The sequence below is a fragment of the Chiloscyllium plagiosum genome, unplaced genomic scaffold (genome assembly GCF_037043375.1).
Source record: "Chiloscyllium plagiosum isolate Xiang-an unplaced genomic scaffold, Cpla_swu_hap1 HiC_scaffold_8, whole genome shotgun sequence".
NCBI lineage: Eukaryota > Metazoa > Chordata > Chondrichthyes > Orectolobiformes > Hemiscylliidae > Chiloscyllium > Chiloscyllium plagiosum.
Genome location: NW_028270146.1, coordinates 38,873,756 through 38,894,843, shown reverse-complemented (window position 1 = coordinate 38,894,843; position 21,088 = coordinate 38,873,756). Strand labels below are relative to the sequence as shown.

General features: G+C 39.1%; 1 protein-coding gene across 2 annotated transcripts in view; it reads right to left on the bottom strand.

Annotated features, from left to right (window-relative positions):
* LOC122553479 (echinoderm microtubule-associated protein-like 5) overlaps window positions 1-21,088 on the bottom strand; it is a 220,286-nt gene that overhangs the window by 72,037 nt on the left and 127,161 nt on the right. For both annotated transcript variants that reach the window (XM_043697282.2, XM_043697284.2), the window contains exons 21-26: window positions 12,697-12,838; window positions 10,230-10,382; window positions 6,441-6,572; window positions 3,495-3,583; window positions 1,653-1,829; window positions 1,047-1,248 (exon numbers count right to left, since the gene is read on the bottom strand). In XM_043697282.2, coding sequence (XP_043553217.2) covers window positions 1,047-1,248; window positions 1,653-1,829; window positions 3,495-3,583; window positions 6,441-6,572; window positions 10,230-10,382; window positions 12,697-12,838 — 895 coding nt within the window. The remainder of the gene's footprint in view (window positions 1-1,046; window positions 1,249-1,652; window positions 1,830-3,494; window positions 3,584-6,440; window positions 6,573-10,229; window positions 10,383-12,696; window positions 12,839-21,088) is intronic.

Genomic DNA, 21,088 nt, shown 5'->3' with positions numbered 1-21,088 from the left:
AGACCTCGGAGTGCAGGTTCATAGCTCCTTGCAAGTGGAGTCACAGGTAGGTAGAAAGCGTTTGGTATCCTTTTTTTATTGGTCAAGAGTATTGAGTACAGGAGTTGGGAGGTCACGTTGCGGCTGTACAGGACATTGGTTAGGCCACTGTTGGAATATTGTGTGCAATTCTTGTCTCCATCCTCTCAGAATGATGTTGTGAAACTTGAAAGGGTTCAGAAAAGATTTACAAGGATGTTGCCAGGGTTGGAGGATTTGAGCTATAGGGAGATGCAGAACAGGCTGGGGTTGATTTTCCTGGAGTGTCGGAGGTTGAGGGGTGACCTAATAGAGGTTTACAAAATTATAGAGGGGCATGGATAGGATAAATAGATAAAGTCTTTTCCCTGGGGTCGGGGAGTCCAGACCTAGAGGGCATAGGTTTAGGGCGCGCGGGGAAAGATATAAAAGAGACCTAAGGGGCAACCTTTTCACACAGAGGGTGGTACATGTATGGAATGAGCTGCCAGAGGAAGTGGTTGAGGCTGGTACAATTGAAACATTTAAAAGGCATTTGGATGAGTATATGAATAGGAAGGGTTTGGAGGGATATGGGCTGGGTGCTGGCAGGTGGGACTAGAATGGGTTGGGATATCTGGTCAGCATGGACAGGTTGGACCGAAGAGTCTGTTTCCATGCTGTACATCTCTATGACTCTATGAATGTCCCCGGCAATCTTTCCAGGACTTTAACATCCTTCCTTAAATAAGGTGCCCTGAACTGAATACAATACTGTAAACGTGGTACACTCAATGATTTGTAGAGGTGTCACCTCACTTCCTTACTTTTGTACTCTATGCCTCTATTTATAAACCCAAAGATCCTATAAGGCTGTAATCCTTCTTAACAACTGTTTCAACTTGCTTGGCCACCTTCTGTAGTGAGAGAAACAGTTAATATTTTGAGTCCAATATGACTCTTCTTCAGCTATTGACTGTGTTTCTTACTTCCTTGTTTAGGTGCATATGAATGAATCTGATGTTTTAAAAAATATAAATAATACCTACCTCCATCTTCATCCGAATCAAAATCAGACTCTTCACTATCATATTGAATGGCTTGCTTGTACCCCTCCAACTCATGCGTCCAAATCATCACTGTTGTGTCTGGTCCCCCAACTGTAACAAGCAAACCATCGTCATGTGTCCAACGTACATTGGTAACATGTGTGCTGTGAGCCACATATCTTTTGAATTTCCCATATTTGCCCTTAATTCAAAGAGAAAACAAATTAAAAATACTTTGATTAACATTTATAATGACAAGTGTCTGTCAATAATGGCTATAAAGTATTTAAACAAGTATGCCACAGTCTCAATTAATCTTGATGAATTACCAAAATCGATTTTTTGGTAGGACAGCTGATAAATAACCAGCAAACGAAAAAGGACTTACTGACCATTACTCTTCATTCAGAAATGCTGGTTTATTTTCAAAAGATAAGTGACAACAAACCTCACTTGCTTATTTTACATAAAAACAATAATTAATTCCACTCAAGCAAAGCACTAATAACTTAATTGCTTATATTTTTCCTGTTTTCATTTATTAAATACAACTTGCACAAAAACACACTATTCTAACAATCAAAGTAAAAATGAAAGTGCAATTACCTTCACTGGGTATCGGAACAACTTCACAAATCCAAAGTCATCCCCTGTAACAAGCACCTTTTTGTTACTAGTAAGACAGGATGCAGAAACATCTGTGACCTCGCTTACCATGGGCCAGATACCTTCACACGAAGTACCCAAGACACATGTCCAAGAGGTCCAATCTATCTTGTCCACCTGAAAAGTAAGTCCATTGTTGTGATAAAGTGCACTAATTGCAACAAGTTTGATCTAAAAAAAGATTTAAAAATAATATACTGCATTTTACTCCTTTCAAGACTGTCTCCTCATCCTTTGAAATAATTGTTTGAATACTAGAGTTAGGCTTTGTTGCCCAATTAAAGTTCGTCAAACTTGAAGTAATTTGAAAAAGATAAAATATCTTATTTTTAGTTTGTTTTGTGCTAATTTATTTTTAATAGTTTCTACAAACCTTATAAAACAGGTCAGCTTACTAAAAGCCCAGAATTTGCACCAAAATAACAGTAGGATTAATTCGCATGTCATTATTAATACATAAATTTATGGTAAGGAAGAAATGCCCTCTTAATTACAAATTGTAATTAAGTTACTGAACTGTTTGCTCCATACTGCCACCAACCTCACAAGAATGATAGCTTGCCCTCAACTTCCCCATGAATTTCAAGATATTACTACATTTGCATATTCATTGCCAATTAAATTCTTCACAAAATGTTAGAACTGGTAATTGGCATAGGTGCCCAACAAGTCCACACCGACCCTCCGAAGAGTAACCCACTCAAACCCATTCCCCTACCCTATATTTACCCCTTACTAACACACCCAACACCATGGGCAATTTAGCATAGCCAATTCACCGAACCTGCACATGTTTGAATTGTGGGAAGAAACTGGAGCACCCAGAGGAAACCCATGCAGACACGGGAGAATGTGCAAACTCTCTACATAGACAGTCGCCCCAGGTGGGACTCAAACCTGAGTCCCTGGCGCTGTGAAGCAGCAGTGCTAACCACTGAGCCACTGTACCGCCCGGTCGTACTGAGGTAAACACTAAGAATTGCGGATGCTGGAAAGCCTTAAACAAAAACACACCAGGTTTGGCAGCACTTGTGGAGAGAAAACAGAATTAATGTTCCAAGTCCAGTGATGTCAGTCTGACAAAGGGTCACTGGACTCGAAATGTTAACTTTGTTTTCTCTCTACAGATGCTGCCAGAGCTGCTATGTTTCTCCAGCACTCTGTTTCTCCAATAGAAACTGAATTCTCATTCCCACGATAGCAAATTGATGCTAGAGAATTTTAAATGATATAAATTTTCAAAGTATTTCTTATTTCCGCTTTGTCTTTTTTAAAATCTCTTCTCTTTTCTGTGCCTGATTTGGATTCTGATCCATCAAATTTGCTTCTCAGTCACATATTTGTTTTTGTTCTCAATTCTAAATTCTCCATTGTTGGTGAGAAAGACTGTCATTAAACAAAAAAGGCAAAAGAACTGTGGATGCTGGAAATCTGAAACAGAACCAGAAATTGCTGGAGAAACTCAGCAGGTCTGGCAGCAAAGCTGTGGACAGAAATCAGAGTTAATGTTTCTGGTCCAGTGATCCTTCTTCAGAATATTCAAAGTCACTGGACCCAAGATGTTAACTCTGCTTTCTCTCCACAGATGCTGCCAGACCTGCTGAGTTTCTCCAGCAATTACTGTTTTGGTTCTTTCAATTGCATTGTTCACCAGGGTTCCATATACTCATTAACCTCACCATCAGCTTGCACTTCTAGCACAAAGTGTATTCAGCTATATTGTGAAGGAAAACATTTAACACACCTGCCCCGTCCAGTAGACTTTGGGCCATTACATCTTACCTCTGCATTATTTATAATCTGAGGTTTCCCACGAGGAGCTTCAAAGAATAACTGTTCCTTAGCACCAGTATTAACTTGCAAAAGCTTTCCTGTTGAATAGCAAAACATGTTTTTGCTCAACATCAGTAAGTTTTCCACTAATCCTCAACTTCAACAAACTGGATTGATTAGAAAGAAAACAGAAAATGATTTGATTTCAGAGAAGGAAACAAGCCAGAGGCACCCTAAAGCTTGTCTGCATAACCTCAGTCTCACACTGAGATCACACGATAGGTTACATATACAGTATTTTTGGTTCCATTCAATTGCAAAACTAATCACCATTTGGTCCAAGAATAATGTTCTCCCTCTCATAGGCCATAAGCATGGCCAGTGTCACAAATGTACCAAGAGGAACGTTTACTCATTTTAAGTTCTTTACAATTGATAACAGGACATTGTTGAACTTATCCAGGGACTTCTAGATCAAGAAATCAGTGGAGGTGTTCATTTTAGCACCTAAGTGGCTAAAATTAAGGGTTTGCAATAGTAAACTAGTAGTTGGGCCCTTATTTAGGATAAAAGATTCAACTTTATTGTTTGAGGGAGATATCAGTGTATATGGTTTGTGAGAAGACAAAACAAAGCAAACTAAAATATTATATCCCACTTATCAAGCCCCGTGATTAGCTACCTCCTTCACTGGTTCCTATCAGTCAATAGGCTGCTGCCTAGCAAATGGACCTGGTTGTCTACAGACTGGTTGTATGTAAAATACCCATTCCTCTACTTCAATATCCATACCTAATCTGTCTGTGGTCAGCACTCTGGCCATTTTCCTGGGTCCCATAGTCAGAACCTATGATGTGGTTCTGCTTTCCCACAGCAAGCTTCACCCTCAATATATCCCAAATTCCATTCACTAAGCAATATCATTTTCTTCCCTTTCCCATGCAGCCCACAGCACATTCCCTCCCATTGAAGAAGTCTTGTTCACATCTTTCAGCCTTCTGTCACCAACTAGTGAGAATTTAACAGAAAGTACATTATTGCAACACCGAAAAAAGGTATTGTATCCCAACAATCTATGTTGGTGTTTTCCTCTGTAGTCATAGATTCCATTAATTCAACTTGGATCTGATGAATCAAATGATTTTTAATCAGAGGTTGTAAATTTAACACACAAACAATTTCCAGATCCAAACCCCACATGTATCACTCAAATAGCACAAGCTTCAAATATAAGTATCTAAAAGGGTCAAGCTCAGCACAGTTAGTGGCATCAAATTCTGCCAAGAATTTGGAGCTGCCTGCAGAGCATGATCATCAAAGGCAGTTGGCAGCATAATATGGCCTGCCCCTGTTTAGTGGAAGAGAGGAGGCAGGACATCACAGGAGGAGCAGCTTCACTGCACAGAGGATTACCCAAATGGCCAAATAAAAGTTACTGTAACCAACCTGAGACAAAATTCTCTAAACGGCAAAGCGTTTTCTTGAAAAGATTGCTTACTGCTCCCTGTACTGAACTACACAACAGTACACTAACATGCACCAGACTTGTTAGCTTTGGAATTTACACAATGAAAATACCTTCCTTCCTTTCCCTTCCCATTAACAAGTTTACCAAAGAGCTTGACAAGCTGTTAAATGTGGGTTCCTACCTTGCCTACCCACACACTTTGAAAGCATCAGTGCTCAGTGACTGTTAACTGCTTTCAAAATGTGCCTACTCCTTGGGTAATTGAAAATCCTGGCAATATGACTATCCATGTAAGGAATCATTCTAACTATATACTGTATTGTATTTGTCTTCAACTTTTTTATAACCCACATTTCACTGCAATGAAAACACATGTTTGAACACCATAGAACTCAAAACATCTTGTCCAACCAGTTCCACATATATTCTACACTACCAGAATCAATTTTTATTCTCATTTTCATAGTCAGCAATATTGTCAATTTCTACTTTCCATGCTGACTAAAGAAAATTAAATGACCAAAATGCTGACTTTGTATCATTACTTTGCCTGTAGCTGAACTGCATGCAGAACCTTATTACATTACTTTTTACTGATGCTAATAGGACACTAGCTGTTGTTCAATTCCATCATTTTTGTAAATTGTAATGAACCATGAAATTCAATTTAACTTTGTGATAAAGTGTCCAAAGATATTTCTATATTTGGTTGTCAAATTTTCCTTTGGCCTTTTCCACATAATGTTGGAAAAGTTAGTTAAACAGGGACAAGATACAGCATGCTTTGTTCATCAATAGATTTACCGCCATGCACAGCAAGAACATTTTCATCTGGTAAAGTTTTGGTTGAAGCTGTGAAAATGAAATAGACCAAGACTTTTTGAGGCAAATGTTTTTTTTCTTCCAGTACAATGAACATTTGATCGACATCTTAAAAAGCATGCTAGCATAACATTAGTTGCAGAACGTAGGAATGAAAAATTCATGGCATTTGATCTGCTGTTCTGATTGCACTGAGCACCTATTGTTCAATTGGTTAGTGCAAATGCCAATTTATCTCAAGACTCTCTATTAATATTTCGTTTGATAATGTGATCTCTTTAGAATAACTCAATTAGGAAATGTTTTATTAACAAAAGATGACACACCAAGAATAGCTCAAACATGTTGGCACATCCAGCAGTAAAATCAGTTCTGTCAATTAGGTATCAAAAACACCTCAACAAAAAGTTAAAATTCTTACTTTTTGAACAACATGATCAAAAGCACAGAGGGCAGTCAACTGGACAAGAATTTGACAAAGACAAGAAATCTTCTCACAGCTGCAACTTTACTGGAGGAATGGCAGAAATCACATTTGCCAAATAGAATTTGATTAAATCTACAGTGGTGGCAAACAAGCAATTCCAAGAAAAGCATTTTTTAATTGTATGTGTTTATATATATTTTCCTTTTCAAGTTAAAGGTAGACAGATAAACACACGTACCTCTTTTGTCCCAGTCCAAATGTGTTATATAGCTGGAAGCTCCTTTGCAAATCCCAACTCGTTTACTACTCATTATATTATAGATGTCTACAAAATTATCATGAGATGCAACAGCTAAGTACTTTCCAGAACCTGAAATTTTAAAACTACAAATTATTTCATGTAATGAATGAAAGAGAATTTATACATACTTTGGCACTGAATTGGAAATCACATTCATTAAACCCAATATAGTCATGAAAACATCGAAAGAGGCAACTCAGCTCATTAAGTAAGTCTGGTTTTCTCAAGAGTAATTCAGTTAGTCCCATTGCCCTTCTCCACACTCCTAGCCCTGCAAGCTTACTTCCCTCAAGTGCTCATCCAATTTTTTTTTAAATCAGTGATTGTTTTTGCTTCCACTACTCTCATAGTCAATAAATTCCAGGCCTTGCTTTGTAAAAAATAAAAAGTACTTCCTCACATACACTTTGTATCTCTTTTTCAAAGTCTTAAATCTACATTTCCTAGTATCATAGCTAAAGAGAAATGATTTTCCTTGGGTTATTTTATTAAATCCTGTTATAATCTTATACACTTCTATGAAATCTCCCCTCACTGTCCTCTGCTCGGAAAAGAACAATCCTGGTTTCTCCAACTTAAGGTTACATCTAAAATCTCTTGTCGTAGAGTCACAGTTGTAAAGCACGGAAACAGACCCTTTAGTCCAACTCATCCATGCCAACCAGATATCCAAATTTAACCTAGTCCCATTTGCTAGCATTTGGCCCATATCCCTCTCAACCCTTCCTATTCATGTAACCATCTAGATGCTTTTTCAAAGTTTTAATTGTACCAACCTCTCGCACTTCCTCTGGCAGCTCACTCCATACACACACTACATGTTGCGTGAAAAGTTTGCCCCTTGGATCCCTTTTAAATATTTCCCCTCTCACCTTAAACCTATTTCCTCTAGTTTTGGACTACACTACCCTAGGAAAAAGATCTTGTCTATTCACCCTATCCATACCCCTCATGATTTTATAAATCTCTATAAGGTCACCCCTCAACCTCCAATGCTCCAGGGAAAATAGCCCCAAGCCTGTTCAGCTTCTCCCATGGGCGGCACGGTGGCACAGTTGTTACCACTGCTGCCTCACAGCGCCGGAGACCCGGGTTCAATTCCCGCCTCAGGCGACTGACTGTGTGGAGTTTGCATGTTCTCCCCGTGTCTGCGTGGGTTACCTCCGGGTGCTCCGGTTTCCTCCCACAGTCCAAAGATGTGCAGGTTAGGGCAGGTTAGGTGAATTGGCCATGCTAAATTGCCTGTAGTGTTAGGTAAGGGGTAAATGTAGGGGTATGGGTGGGCTGCGCTTCGGTGGGTTGGTGTGGACTTGTTGGGCCGAAGGGCCTGTTTCCACAATGTAATGTAATCTAATCTAATCTATAGCTCAAACTCTCCAACCCTGGCAACATCCTTGTAAATCTTTTCTGAACTCTTTCAAATTTCACAACATCTTTCCTGTAGCAGGGAGAGCAGACTCAATGTAGTATTCCAGAAGTGGCCTAACCAGCCACAACATGACACCCCAGCTCCTACATTCAATGCACTGACTAATAAGGGCAAGCATACCAAACATCATCTTCACTACCGTATCTACCTGTGACACCACCTTAAAGGAACTGTGAACCTGCACCCAAAGGTCTGTTTGTTCAGCAATACTCTCCAGGACCCGCCTAACATTAAGTATATAAGTCCTGCCCTGATTTGCCTTTCCAAAATGCAATGCCTCATATATATTCCTTGGCCCATTGGCCCAATTCATCAAGGTCCCATTGTACTTTCTTCACTGCCCACTACACCAATTTTGGTGTAATATGCAAACTTACTAACCATTCCTAAATGATTTGGATAGGAATATGAGATTAGATTACCTACAATGTGGAAACAGACCCCTCAGCCCAACCAGTCCACACCGACCCTCCGAAGACCCAGACCCAATTCCTTCTGACTAATGCACCTAACTCTATGGGCAACTTGCACATCTTTGGACTGTGGGAGGAATCCCACACAGGCACGGGGAGAATGTGCAAACTCCACACAGACAGCCACCCGAGGCTGGAATCGAACCTGGGACCCTGGTGCTGTGAAGCAGCAGTGCTAACCACTGATCCACCGTGCCACCCATATATAAATGATATCCCAGGAACCATTCTGGTAAATCTCCTATACCCCTTGCATTATTCCTGAAATGTGGTGAAAATAACTATATATAATACTGTGTTTTGAGCTAACCAAAGCTTTATGAAGTTCCAGCATGACTTACTTTTCTACCCAACACCTCCAGTTATGAAGCACAAGATCCTACATGCTTTGCTAACCACACTAAAAAGAGACATAGAAGCAAAATCACCAGTTTATGGGATCCCCAGTATCATCGCAAAGTTGTTCTGCATTTTATCTAGTGAAAGACATATTTGGATCCCACTCTAAACTAACATTTGGTTGTGGATGTCACATTCTTGATTGAGTCACCTTTGGAATGGACAGAACATTACATAACCAAGGAATATTTGCTGATGGCATCGATGGCACTGTTCATGACCTATCTACCTCAGGTTTCATGAATGTAGATGGATGAACACGTAGGAAGTATAAGGGAAACAAGTTAGTTTATTCATAAAGCATATCATTACACATGCTTTTGATAACTATTTAAATAGTGTGCAATAAAAAAAACTTAGTCTTACTTTTTCTATTATTTTGAATAAATATGAACAATATTATTTGTACAAATGTTAGTAAAAGTGTTGATACTTGACTTCTATTTCAATACCATTTATTATCCTTCAAGAAATATTTGAAAGAAAGTGCCCACTATTGATGGTATAATGAGTTTAAAGGAAAGGGCAAGCAATAAAGGAATAAGAAGCCCCAGGAAAATAAGTACTATCACAAATCATGATCAACTCAAACTCGAGAATTGGTATTAAACAACTACACTTTGAAGCCGCAGACTCAGCCCAGGTGTGTAATTATTTAGAGGGTGTGCAAAAGCAACTACTTTTGACCAGCTGATGCATTATGCCGTTCAAATGTCATCATGAACAGCACATGATTTTTCTCAATAGTAAATAGAAATAATGAACTTTAAGTTTTGCTGACGTTTGGAGTTTGTTCAATCACATTCTGATTGGGTAAAATGAGCCTAGCCATTCTCTTTTGAGTTACTAATGGGCAAATATAATTCAGTATTAATTGGCAGACTTGTCAGTAAGGTGGTTAATATGCGATGTGGGAATTGAAAACATAGCAATGATAAAGGAGTGGATTCTCATTGCCTTAGAAAGTAGCAGCTGTTTGCTTATGCAGGGTGTCATGCTAATTTAGCTCTCTAACCATCACTAGTTTCAATGCAAAATTCTTCATGAAGGCGTACTGAACAACTGACCACGAAGTTCAGGCAAATGAATGAGCACACTGGGTGGACAAAATGATTAAGTATTTTATTTTCTGACACTGACATCACCATTCCACCAACTCCAAAAAGAATTGAAAAACTGTACTAAAACATTTAAATGTTTCTAATGTTTGAAATATAACTGTTAGTTTGTTTTCTGAACAATTACAAACATTTCTGATATGTGGATATTTTAAGCTGTGTTTTTCAGATGGTAAAATTTGTCACACTGTGCAAGGGAAAGTTACAATAATTTAAATCCTTTCTATTTTTAATAAAAACTGACTAATTTTCAAAGAAAGCAGAAGAATTGATTCAATAAAAATTGTTTTAAACTTAACCTACATACCAGGGGAAAACTTAATATCCGAAATATGCTCTTTTCTATGATGGAAGGAAACAAGATCTTCAAGAGTGTCTGAATTAACAATCAAGAAACTTCCATCATTTAGGCCAACTGCAAGTGATTTGCCATCAGGAGAGAAACAACAACACCTGCCACCTATAATTATGACAACATTGACATTGTATTAGTATAATTGCTAAATGTTGCTTTTTCATAACACACCATGTTTGAAATCTATTTGCAATTGATATGCATCATAACTTAAAGCATTCTTAAAAAGACTAATACAACATTTTACAAACAATTATTCCAGTTACATTACTTTATCAGTGGAGAGTATAGTACCGGAAAAGCATAGCAGGTCAGGCAGCATCTGAGGAGCAGGAAAACCGATGCTTCGGGCAAAAGTCCTTCATCAGGAAGTGATGAATCCCTTCCTGATGAAGGGCTTTTGCCCTTCAACAGTAATCTCCAGCATCTGCAGTCCTCACTTTCGCCTACATGACTTTATCTGTCAGTAAACACCTCCTTTGTCCATACATTATGCCAGAACCTGAAATGAATTTCTACTTTATTCAGTGCTGGCTCATCCAACACTATAATAGCAAATTTAATGAAACAATATATCACATGGTCAAAGATAAATCACATTATAAACCCTAATATGACAGGCAGAGGTCTTACAAGTGTACTATATTATTCTGCTGGCACTTTCCAGGTTAAGATGGAAATAATTTTGATCTTCTCATTCTTATAAATGTTAGCCAGAATCATTTACATTACTTTGCTGCTTGGCCTACTTGTGATTTGCACTCTCTATCAAAAGGTGCAAGCACTGGTATATTCTTCTCTTTCCCCTACTCAAAATGTACTGTCCAGTGTATTTCATGAATAGAAAGCTTACTTCTGATGTTCAATTTATAATTTTTCTTGAAACTGTCATTAGCTTACAGTATTTCACAAATAAAATCCTTCTCAGAATTATTGATTAGAAATGCCAAATGTATGTTCAACATTTATAATACTCAGGTCATGTTGCCACTTGGATGTGGCTTTCAGAGCAACTCTTCTAAGTGTTGAGACAGGAATTGATCAATGGACAAGTAGAATTAATTTTGCATGAAGCAACACCAAGATTTGTCGACAGTTAGCTAAATTACGTCAGCAATTGGTTTGTCCAAGATCTTTCCCATAAAATAAAGGTGGGGTGGATAAAATTTTGCTGGTCTCATATCAACTTTGTGAGACAAGTGAAACAACATATAGCTACTGGCAAAGAATTTGGAGAAGGCCTTGAAATTGTTCGTCTACATGCCATTCGAGGCAGGATGGAATTCACCAATCATCACCTTGATGTAATGCTACATCTTCACTCTTAGCTCTCCCTAGAGGGTCTGAGTTCAAGAGTTCAAAACTCTCAGATCTTCAGGGCTGCATGGCTCTGGTAGTGGAAGGTTTTCTAGGGATGTTCATCATTTGGCAAACCTCTCCACATTCACATACAACTAACTCTATTTTTTATCTCCCTACTTCTGTATAAGAATCTTAAAGTGACTGACGTATAGGCAAATAGATCATGTTTTGATGGGAGGCATTCTTTAGGCCTTGCAATAGCTTTTCTGCCTCCGTCTACAAATGTGTTACCTATAAACTTTTCACTGCACTCATTTGAGTACATGTGACAATAAAGCTAATTCATTCATTCATTCAAATCAGCAAAGCAGCCACTGTGGAGGTCTAACACCAACATGAGCAGTTCACTAATCCGTTGATTCCAGATAATGCTAGAAAGTTAATTGTTCTGAGTGAATGGAGCATTCAAATAAACAGAAGTTCAAATGGCAGAGAAATCATTTCTTTTTAATGAATAAATTTCAAATCTCACAGTGTAATGCTTTCCAGCTATTTCTATACATCTTTCACAAACCAAAACAAGACACATTTTTCTTTTGTCAACAAAAGCAGATTACAATAGGAAGAAATAAAACCTTTTTCAAGCAGAAATTTTATAATTAATTTAGAAAATAGGAGTTTAGTAATAATAATGAAATAACACAAGAATAAACAGGGTAGGTCCCCAGATCACATTTCTGACCAAGGTTTGTTGCAGTACATTTCAGATTGGAAAGCAGAACACACTTTGGCCAAGGTGTTTCAATCAGAAGCAGAGAAAAGCAGGTGAGAAGAAAACCTGTCCTACAAGGATTCTCTTAAAATGCTTCTGAAATACTTGCTTCTACATTATCTCAATGACATTATTTGTATTAAATTCTAGTATGGTTTTGTGAGTAACATTTTAAAGAAGCTAACAATAAAGGTATTATTTAATTCAATGTAAGGTGAGTTCCAAGGTAGATATGGTTACAGTGCTTAGCTAATTACAAGATAGTTTAAAATATGCAATAATATAGAATAATGGAGAATTAATAAGTTTCATAATGAGGTTAACTGACATTGCTTTCTTACTTACTTTTCTTTAGTTTACGGACAGCAAGCATACAGTGGCTTGGGGAGAGATCCCAAATTCGCAGGGTTTTGTCATCACTAACAGTAGCACAGATGGGTAAATGGGGATGTACATCTAAACCCCATACTTCACCCTCCATGTGACCCTGCCAAACAAAAGTTATAATAAAATAAAGATTGTAAATATTAAAATATTGATCTTGAATAGTATAGGAAAAATTTTAGTACCAACTATTAGTAACATGTTATGGTTGAGTAAATATACATTCACAACAGTATTCAATCATAGTTATAAATGATCTCACCTCTTCCTTTGGCCTGTTTACATTTATATTTAAAACAGCCACTGCTCTGGAGATTTTATTTCAGTATCATGTTAAAATTCTATAAAGCTTTATGATCCCAGCTGAAGTTACTACAGGAGAAGTCAGGTCCAAAAACAGATGAATCTTTTAAAAAAAAATTAATTTAATACGGCAGTCTTTCACTGAAACATAAATATGCCAGGCTGTAGATTTAGTTTCAACAATAACAAATTTATTACACAAAAGAAATAAAAATAATTTTTAAAAAATATTACATTTTACACAGTTTGTAAAATTTCAAGATACACGGCAAAACAAAATCTAATCTACTCCTATACACCTTCAATTTACAGTTAATCAAAATCAGAGGGAATTTTCCTTCCCTAACAAATCTGTCTGATTGACTTAATTGTTCCTTCTCAGTTCCAGTCCCATGAGCTGCAAAATCATCTTTTCTTGATCATGCACCCAACTGAATGCTTAGAATTTCTAAGTCTTATAATAATCTCCAGATTTCTTACTAATCAGTGCTAGTCTGGAAGTCTCAAAATACATCCTTTGTCTTGTATTAACTTGTATCCTTAACTGATTTCAATAACTCCCTTTCTTAGACAGACTATACTTGCTTCTGACTCTAGTCAGGTCTCCTTTGAACTAAATTTTTTTTAAAAAACTTGCTTCTGCTAAATTGATGGCTTACTGTTCTCCCTCTGCTATCATAAACTCCCATAATATAATCAAACTTCAATTAACATTCCATGTGTATCTGCAGCCACCTGTTCTCCTTGACACACACTGGATTAAAATCCTTGTTCCAGGAAGACTGATCAAGTTAATTTTTAAACTCCTTCACAAAGATAAGTGAACATCCACTAGTTTGAAATCCAAACTCTAAAACAAAAAGATGGCATAATGGTAATATGGACTATTAATCCAGAATCCAGGCTAACATTCTGAGGACTGAAGTTCTAATACTGCCAAGGCAATTAGTGAAATTCGAATTCAATAATAAAAACTGAAATTAAAAGCTAACCAAAGGGCAACCATGTAATCACTGTTGGTTGTTGTAATAACCCATCTGTTTTATTAATGTCATTTAGAAAAGGAAATTTACCATTTTACATGGTCTGGCTACATGTGACTCCAGACCCATTGCAATGTGGCTGACACTGAACCTCTCTCTGAAATGGCCTGCAAGTCACTCACTACAAGGGTAAGTACGGATTGGCAATGAATGCTAGCCCAGCCAGCAACACCACATTCCAGGAACAAAAAGAATACCACATCTTTCATCACAAAAGCAATTTGGATTTTTTGTAAAACTAAATCCTTTTGAGAAGTCTATTGGATGCAGTGTCAAACTGCATTGAAATAGTTTGGCTAAGGAAATAGTTAATCTGTACTTTAAACAGAAAAGTGAAGATATTCTAATTGTTTACTGCCTTTGCTATGAGATGTTACTTAATGCCTGTGTGCAGAGATTTCTGTATTTATACATGTCACTATAACCCCTTCACATGGTAGTAAATTGCACATGCTAACCACCACTAGATAAAAACATTTCATATGAATTTATTAATAATCACCATCTATTACCCCTCATTACAGTCTCCCCTACAAGTGGAAACATGTCATTTATGCCTATCCTATAAAACTCTTTCAAAACCTAAATGACCTCAATCACATCACTTCTCACTGTTTTCTTTTCTGGATCAGCCCCAACTTGTTCAATATTTCCTGATAGTTACAATTGCTCATCCTATTAAAGTTTTTAAAAAATACTTTCTTTAGTACCTTTATGTCCTTTCTACAAGATGGAGGCTAGGAGCTAGATTTTTTGTATCTAAGGTGGGTAGCTCGAATTGAGAACACAGTCAATAGATACAGTTGGTCAGACATCTGTTTCTCCAAATGGAGTCATTACGAATGCTTAGTTGGGCTCCAAAGCCCAAATGGATTAACTCTGCAGGGGTTCAATTTTTGATAGGTGGCAGTTTAGTGTTTGCTTTGATGGACTGATACCTTTGAGGTAATAGTGAGTTAATCATTTTGTGTTTGGTTTTTTAGATTAGTAGATTAGTAGATTACATTACAGTGTGGAAACAGGCCCTTCGGCCCAACAAGTCCACACCGACCCGCTGAAGCGCAACCCACCCATACCCCTGCATTTACCCCTTACCTAACACTACGGTGTAATTTAGCATGGCCAATTCACCTGACCTGCACATCTTTGGACTGTGGGAGGAAACTGGAGCACCCGGAGGAAACCCACGCAGACACGGGGAGAATGTGCAAACTCCACACAGTCAGTCGCCTGAGGCGGGAATTGAACCCGGGTCTCAGGCGCTGTGAGGCAGCAGTGCTAACCACTGTGCCACCGTGCCACCCACAAATATTCTCCAAATAAACATACAGGCATTAATATGGTGAAGAGAACGTAAACTGAAGGAAAGCTGCTTTACTGCCAATATGAAAGGCTCTATTTGATCAACACTTTTACTGGCTTTAAAAAATAGTATTTTTTTTTTCTAAACCTGGCATGTGAATAGATGTTTCATTTCTTCAGCATTTCAGGGTTTGCTATTGATATTATCATTAGTTCTGTGCATAGTCTAAGGTGGGCAAATGGACATAGAGGAGGGAATGAAAAAGGTATGGAAAAAGAAAGAGAATGGATGGCATGGGTAAAGCCTTTCAAACTTAACTTTAAAAAAGGCTCCCAAACTCAGACTATAATTTCCTTGACCCACCTCCATTCTTACAGAGCTGGAGACATTAAAATCTGAGACAAAAACTATCTGAGTACTTCAAGTATATTCTAAGGAAGATTCTGTACAAGTTTAACTCAATTTCTCTACTTTTCCAATACAAACTTAGGAACAGACTCCAGAGCTCTTTTTTTTTTAAAATGGCCATATTAAATTGTTAAAAGTAGTTATGCAAGTTTGTTTCTGTCCCCCTTTTGACTTTTGACAAGGGAAGTCCACATTTGAGATGTGGGAGGCTTTCAAAGATAGGCATGTCCCATTGAAGGCAAAGGATAGGAAGGGCAAGATTCGTGAACCGTGGATGACAGGAGAAATTGTACGACTAACCAAGAGGAAAAGGGAAGCATACATAAGGTCTAGGCAGCTAAGAACAGAATGGGCCCTGGAGGAATATCGGAAGAGTAGGACAAGTCTTAAACAAGGAATCAAGCGGGTGAAAAGAGGTAATGAAATAGCTTTTGCAAGCAGAATTAAGGAAAATCCCAAAGCATTTTATTCTTATATAAGAAGCAAGTGAGTAACTCGAGAAAGGATTGGTCCACTAAAAGATAATAAAGGAAGGCTGTGTGCCAAACCTGAGAGAATGGGTGAGATTCTGAATGATTACTTTGCATCAGTGTTCACTGAGGAGGGGAACATGATGAATCTTGAGATTAGAGATAGAAGTTTGATTAGTCTGGATCACGTTGACATAAATAGGGAAGATGTATTGGGTAGGCTAGAGGTTATTAAGGTGGACAAATCCCCAGGACCGGATGGGATCTATCCCACGTTGCTGATGGACGTGAGAGAGGAAATAGCTGGGGCCCTGACAGATATCTTTGTGGCATTCTTAAATACAGGTGAGGTGCCGGAGGACTGGAAGGTTGCTCATGTTGTCCCCCTGTACAAGAAGGGTAGTAGGGATATTCTGGGTAACTACAGACCAGTGAGCCTGATGACAGTGGTGGGAAAGTTGCTGGAGAGGGTACTGAGAGATAGGATCTATTTATATTTAGAAAAGAATGAGCTTATCAGTGATAGGCAACATGGTTTTGTGCAGGGGAGATTGTGCCTTACCAGCTTAAAAAGTTCTTTGAGGAAGTGACCAAGTTGTTAGATGAAGGAAGAGCTGTTGATGTCATATACATGGACTTCAGTAAGGCGTTCGATAAGGTTCCCCATTGTAGACTAATGGAGAAAGTGAAGTCACATGGTGTGCAGGGTGTTCTAGCTAGGTGGATAAAGAACTGGTTGAGAAACAGGAGACAGAGAGGGAGTTTCTCAAAATGGAGAAAGGTGACCAGTGGTGTTCTACAGGGGTCAGTATTGGGGCCACTGTTGTTTGTAATTTACATAAGTGATCTAGAAGAGGGCACTGTTGGTATGATCAGCAAGTTTGCAGATGACACGAAGATTGGTGGAGTAGCAGAAAGCAAAAGGGACTGTCAGAGAATACAGGAGGATATAGATAGACTGGAGAGTTGGGCGGAAAAGTGGCAGATAGCTTTCAATCCTGACAAATGTGAGGAGATGCATTTAGGCAAGACTAATTCTACAGCAAATTATACAATGAATGGAAGAACCTTGGGAAAAGTTGATGGGCAGAGAGATCTGGGAGTGCAGGTCCATTGTACTCTGAAGGTTGCTGCACAGGTGGATAGAGTGTCAAGAAGGCATATAGTATGCTTGCCTTCATTGGACGGGGTATTGAGTACAAGAGCTGGCAAGTTATGTTAAAATTGTACATGCCATTGGTTTGGCTGCATTTAGAATAGTGTGTACAGTTCTGGTTGCCACATTACCAAAATGATGTGGACGCTTTGGAGAGGGTGCAGAGAAGGTTTACGAGGATGTTGCCTGGTATGGAAGGTGCTAGCTATGAAGAGAGGTTGAGTAGGTTAGGTTTATTTTCACTAGAAAAAAGGAGATTGAGGGGGGACCTGATTGAGGTTTACAAAATCATGAAGGATATAGACAGGGTGGACAGAGACAAGCTTTTTCCCAGGGTTAAGCATTCAATAACGAGAGATCACGGTTTCAAAGTGAGAGGTGGAAAGTTTAAGGGGGATACACGCGGCAAGTACTTCACACAGAGGGTGGTGGGCGTCTGGAACACGTTGCCAGCAGAGGTGGTAGAGGTAGATTCATTTAAGATGCATCTGGACAGATGCATAAGAAGGTGGGAGCAGAGGGATACAAATGCTTAGGAATTGACCGACAGCTTTAGACAGTACATTTGGATCGGCTCAGGCTTGGAGGGCCGAAGGCCCTGTTCCTGGGTTGTAAATTTTCTTTGTTCTTTGTTCTAAGATGACACACAGGAGGCTGCTAAATAAGAGCGAGCCCATAGTGTTAGGGGCAAGGTACTGGTATGGAAAGAGGATTGCCTGACTGGTAGAAGGGAGAGAGTGGGAATAAAGGGATCTTTTGCAGCGTGGTAGCCTGTGAGTAGTGGATTCCACAGGAGTCAATGTTGGGACCATAGCTATACATGTCATACAATAATGATCTGGATAAAGGAACGGAGGGCATTGTTGCTAGGTTTGTAGATGACACAAAGAAAGATGATGGACAGGTGATGTTGAAAATGCAGGGAGGCTGCAGAAGGACTTGGATAAACTAAGAGTGGGCAAAGAAGTGGCATATACATTGTGGAAAAGTGGGAGGTTGTGCACTTTGGTAGGAAGAATACACATTTAGACGATTTTTTTTGTAAATGTTTCTTAGCAAAAAAAGCTTTTTTTTGACTTTATGAAAATATAAATTTATTGAAAATATAACAAATGCAAGTATAATAAAAAATGCAAATTACAATACAACTGCTGTCTACTAACTACTAACCTACCCTATAAAACAAAACCAAACACTGTGCAAAACAACACCAATAAATAAGTAAATGACTAATAAAACAAAAAAACAACAACAAAAGAACACACAAGAACACAAAATAACAATGCTCGGTGCAAAGTTCCCAAACAAAAAAAAAATGGGAGTGTTGTATATATACCCATATTAACTCAGGAGACACCCTCCATGGCCCAGGGCTCTCAAAACCTAACCATCCTGGTTAAACAAATGCCCTAATTAAGATAGCAGACAGATCTGTGTCCAAATAACTCAAAAAGGGCTGCCATGTCTTATAAAAAAGGTCTGTTGTGTGGTGCACCATATTTAGAAAAAAATCATTGGGAATGTGCTCCATAATTAATTTCTGCCATCCCATCAAGCCTGGTAGGTTCTCAGACACCCAATTCATCAGAATATTCTTCTATGCACAGTAAGTAAGAATATTAAATCGTTTCTTCCCATGCCCATTTAAAGATGATAGATTCAGTAGAACTAGGAGGAGGGATATCAGGTCTACTTTAACTTTGGTCCTCAATACCCTCTCCATCTCCCGCCACAGCGCTCCAATAAACATGGAGTCTGTGGCATTTCCAGAAGCAATGGGTAAGAGTACCTACACTTATTTTACATTTGGGGCACACTGGAGATGCCCATTTTTCAAATTTAGCTAGACGACCTGGTGCCAAATGAACCCAGTGCAGAACTTCTAACTGTGTAGCACATATCCTATTACAAATTGAGATCTTTCTCACGTTCTCCCATATGTCCTCCCATGTTTCAGAAAAGATCTCCACTCCTAGCTCTTGCTCCCAAACCTCACATAACCAGTTAATATCCTGCTAGGCCCTGGCACCCAGGAAGGGGATAGAGGGCACTAACCGAAAGGGTGCTTCTGTGACGTAGCAACAACCTCCCTGTATTGGGCTTATAGGGCTTAGTAAGAAACGTTGTCTTCTGGATGAAATCCCTAACCTGAAAAAAACAGAAAAGATCTCTACTGGGCAACCTGCATTTGCGGCTCAGTTGCTCAAAAGACATCATAACCTCCCCCTCAAAAAAGTCTCCCAAACCGGAAATTCCTCTCGCTGCCCAAAGTTTAAACCCTGAGTTCATCATCCCTGGTCGGAACCCTGGCATACCAACTATGGGAGTGAGTGGCGAAGTCTTGATAAGCAACCCTCACTCTGATGCATCACCCTCCATGTCTTGACCATATTAATAACAATGTGGTTCCAACAGTAGTCCATAACTGTCCTCATCTTATCCATGAACAACAGGTTAATAAGAGGACACTTTGCCTGGGAGGCCTTGATATCCAGCCATATTGAGCCTGAGTCGTTACCTGCTCAATCACACAAAGGACAGCATGCATCTCAATTGATACCTCCTGATGTCTGAGAAATCAAGTCCTTCCCATCCTTGAGGCAACTGCAATCTAGTAAGTTTGATGAGGGGCTGCCCACAATGCCAGACAAAGTAACTAAACCAATCCATAAGTCTCTGCAACGTTGACCTGGGAAACATTGTACGGAGCATACGCATGGGATAAAGCAAACGAGGAAGGACATTCATCTTTATAAGAGCTATTCAGCCCAGCCACAAAATTGGAAGAGCCTCCCATCTCTGAAGATGCCGCCTAATATGGTCGAGCAGGTGAGCAAAATTAGTCCGAAATAACTGAAAAAACATGGGAGTAATAAAGATACCTAGGTATTGGAACCCCAACCGTGACCACTTAAAGGGGAACCGAGGGCCACCTTCAACCTCTGGCACACCTTTGAGGTCCCCCAAAGACATAGCCTTTGACTCTGCAAAGTTGATCTTATATCCTGAAATAGCCCCAAATGAATTGATACATTGTATCAGATGGGGTACGGAGGTCATCGGTTCCAATAAAAACAGAAGGACATCATCCGCAAATGGTGTAATCTTGTGTACCATCGATCCCACTTCCAGAGCGGTTATGTGGACATTCTGACGAATGGCCTCTGCCAGCGGCTCGATCACCAATGTAAACAACAACGGTGGGAGAGGGCAGTCTTGATGACTACCCCTACCAATCCTAAAGTTCCCAGACATCACCCAGTTGATGAATACAGCGGCCAGAGGGTGGTGATATAAAACCTCCACCCACCTAGCAAAGACCCCACCCAACCTAAACCGCTCTAAGACATAAAAGAGATATGGCCATTCCATTCAGTTAAATGCTTTCTCTGCACCTAAGAAAATCACCAATCCTTGGACTGATCATTGCTGACATGCTTGGATCATATTCAGGAACCTTCTAATATTATTAGAAGACCTACGACCCTGTCTGGTCCTCTTTGACAATATAGGGCAACACTTTCTCCGATCTCAGCACCAAAAGCTTAGACAGAATCTTAAAGTCTTAGTTTAACAGAGAGATGGGCCTGTATGAGAATGACGGAATGGTAGGCATTCATGCATATTGGAGTGAGTGTACATTTCCAGCATTGGCCCAGACAGAATCCCT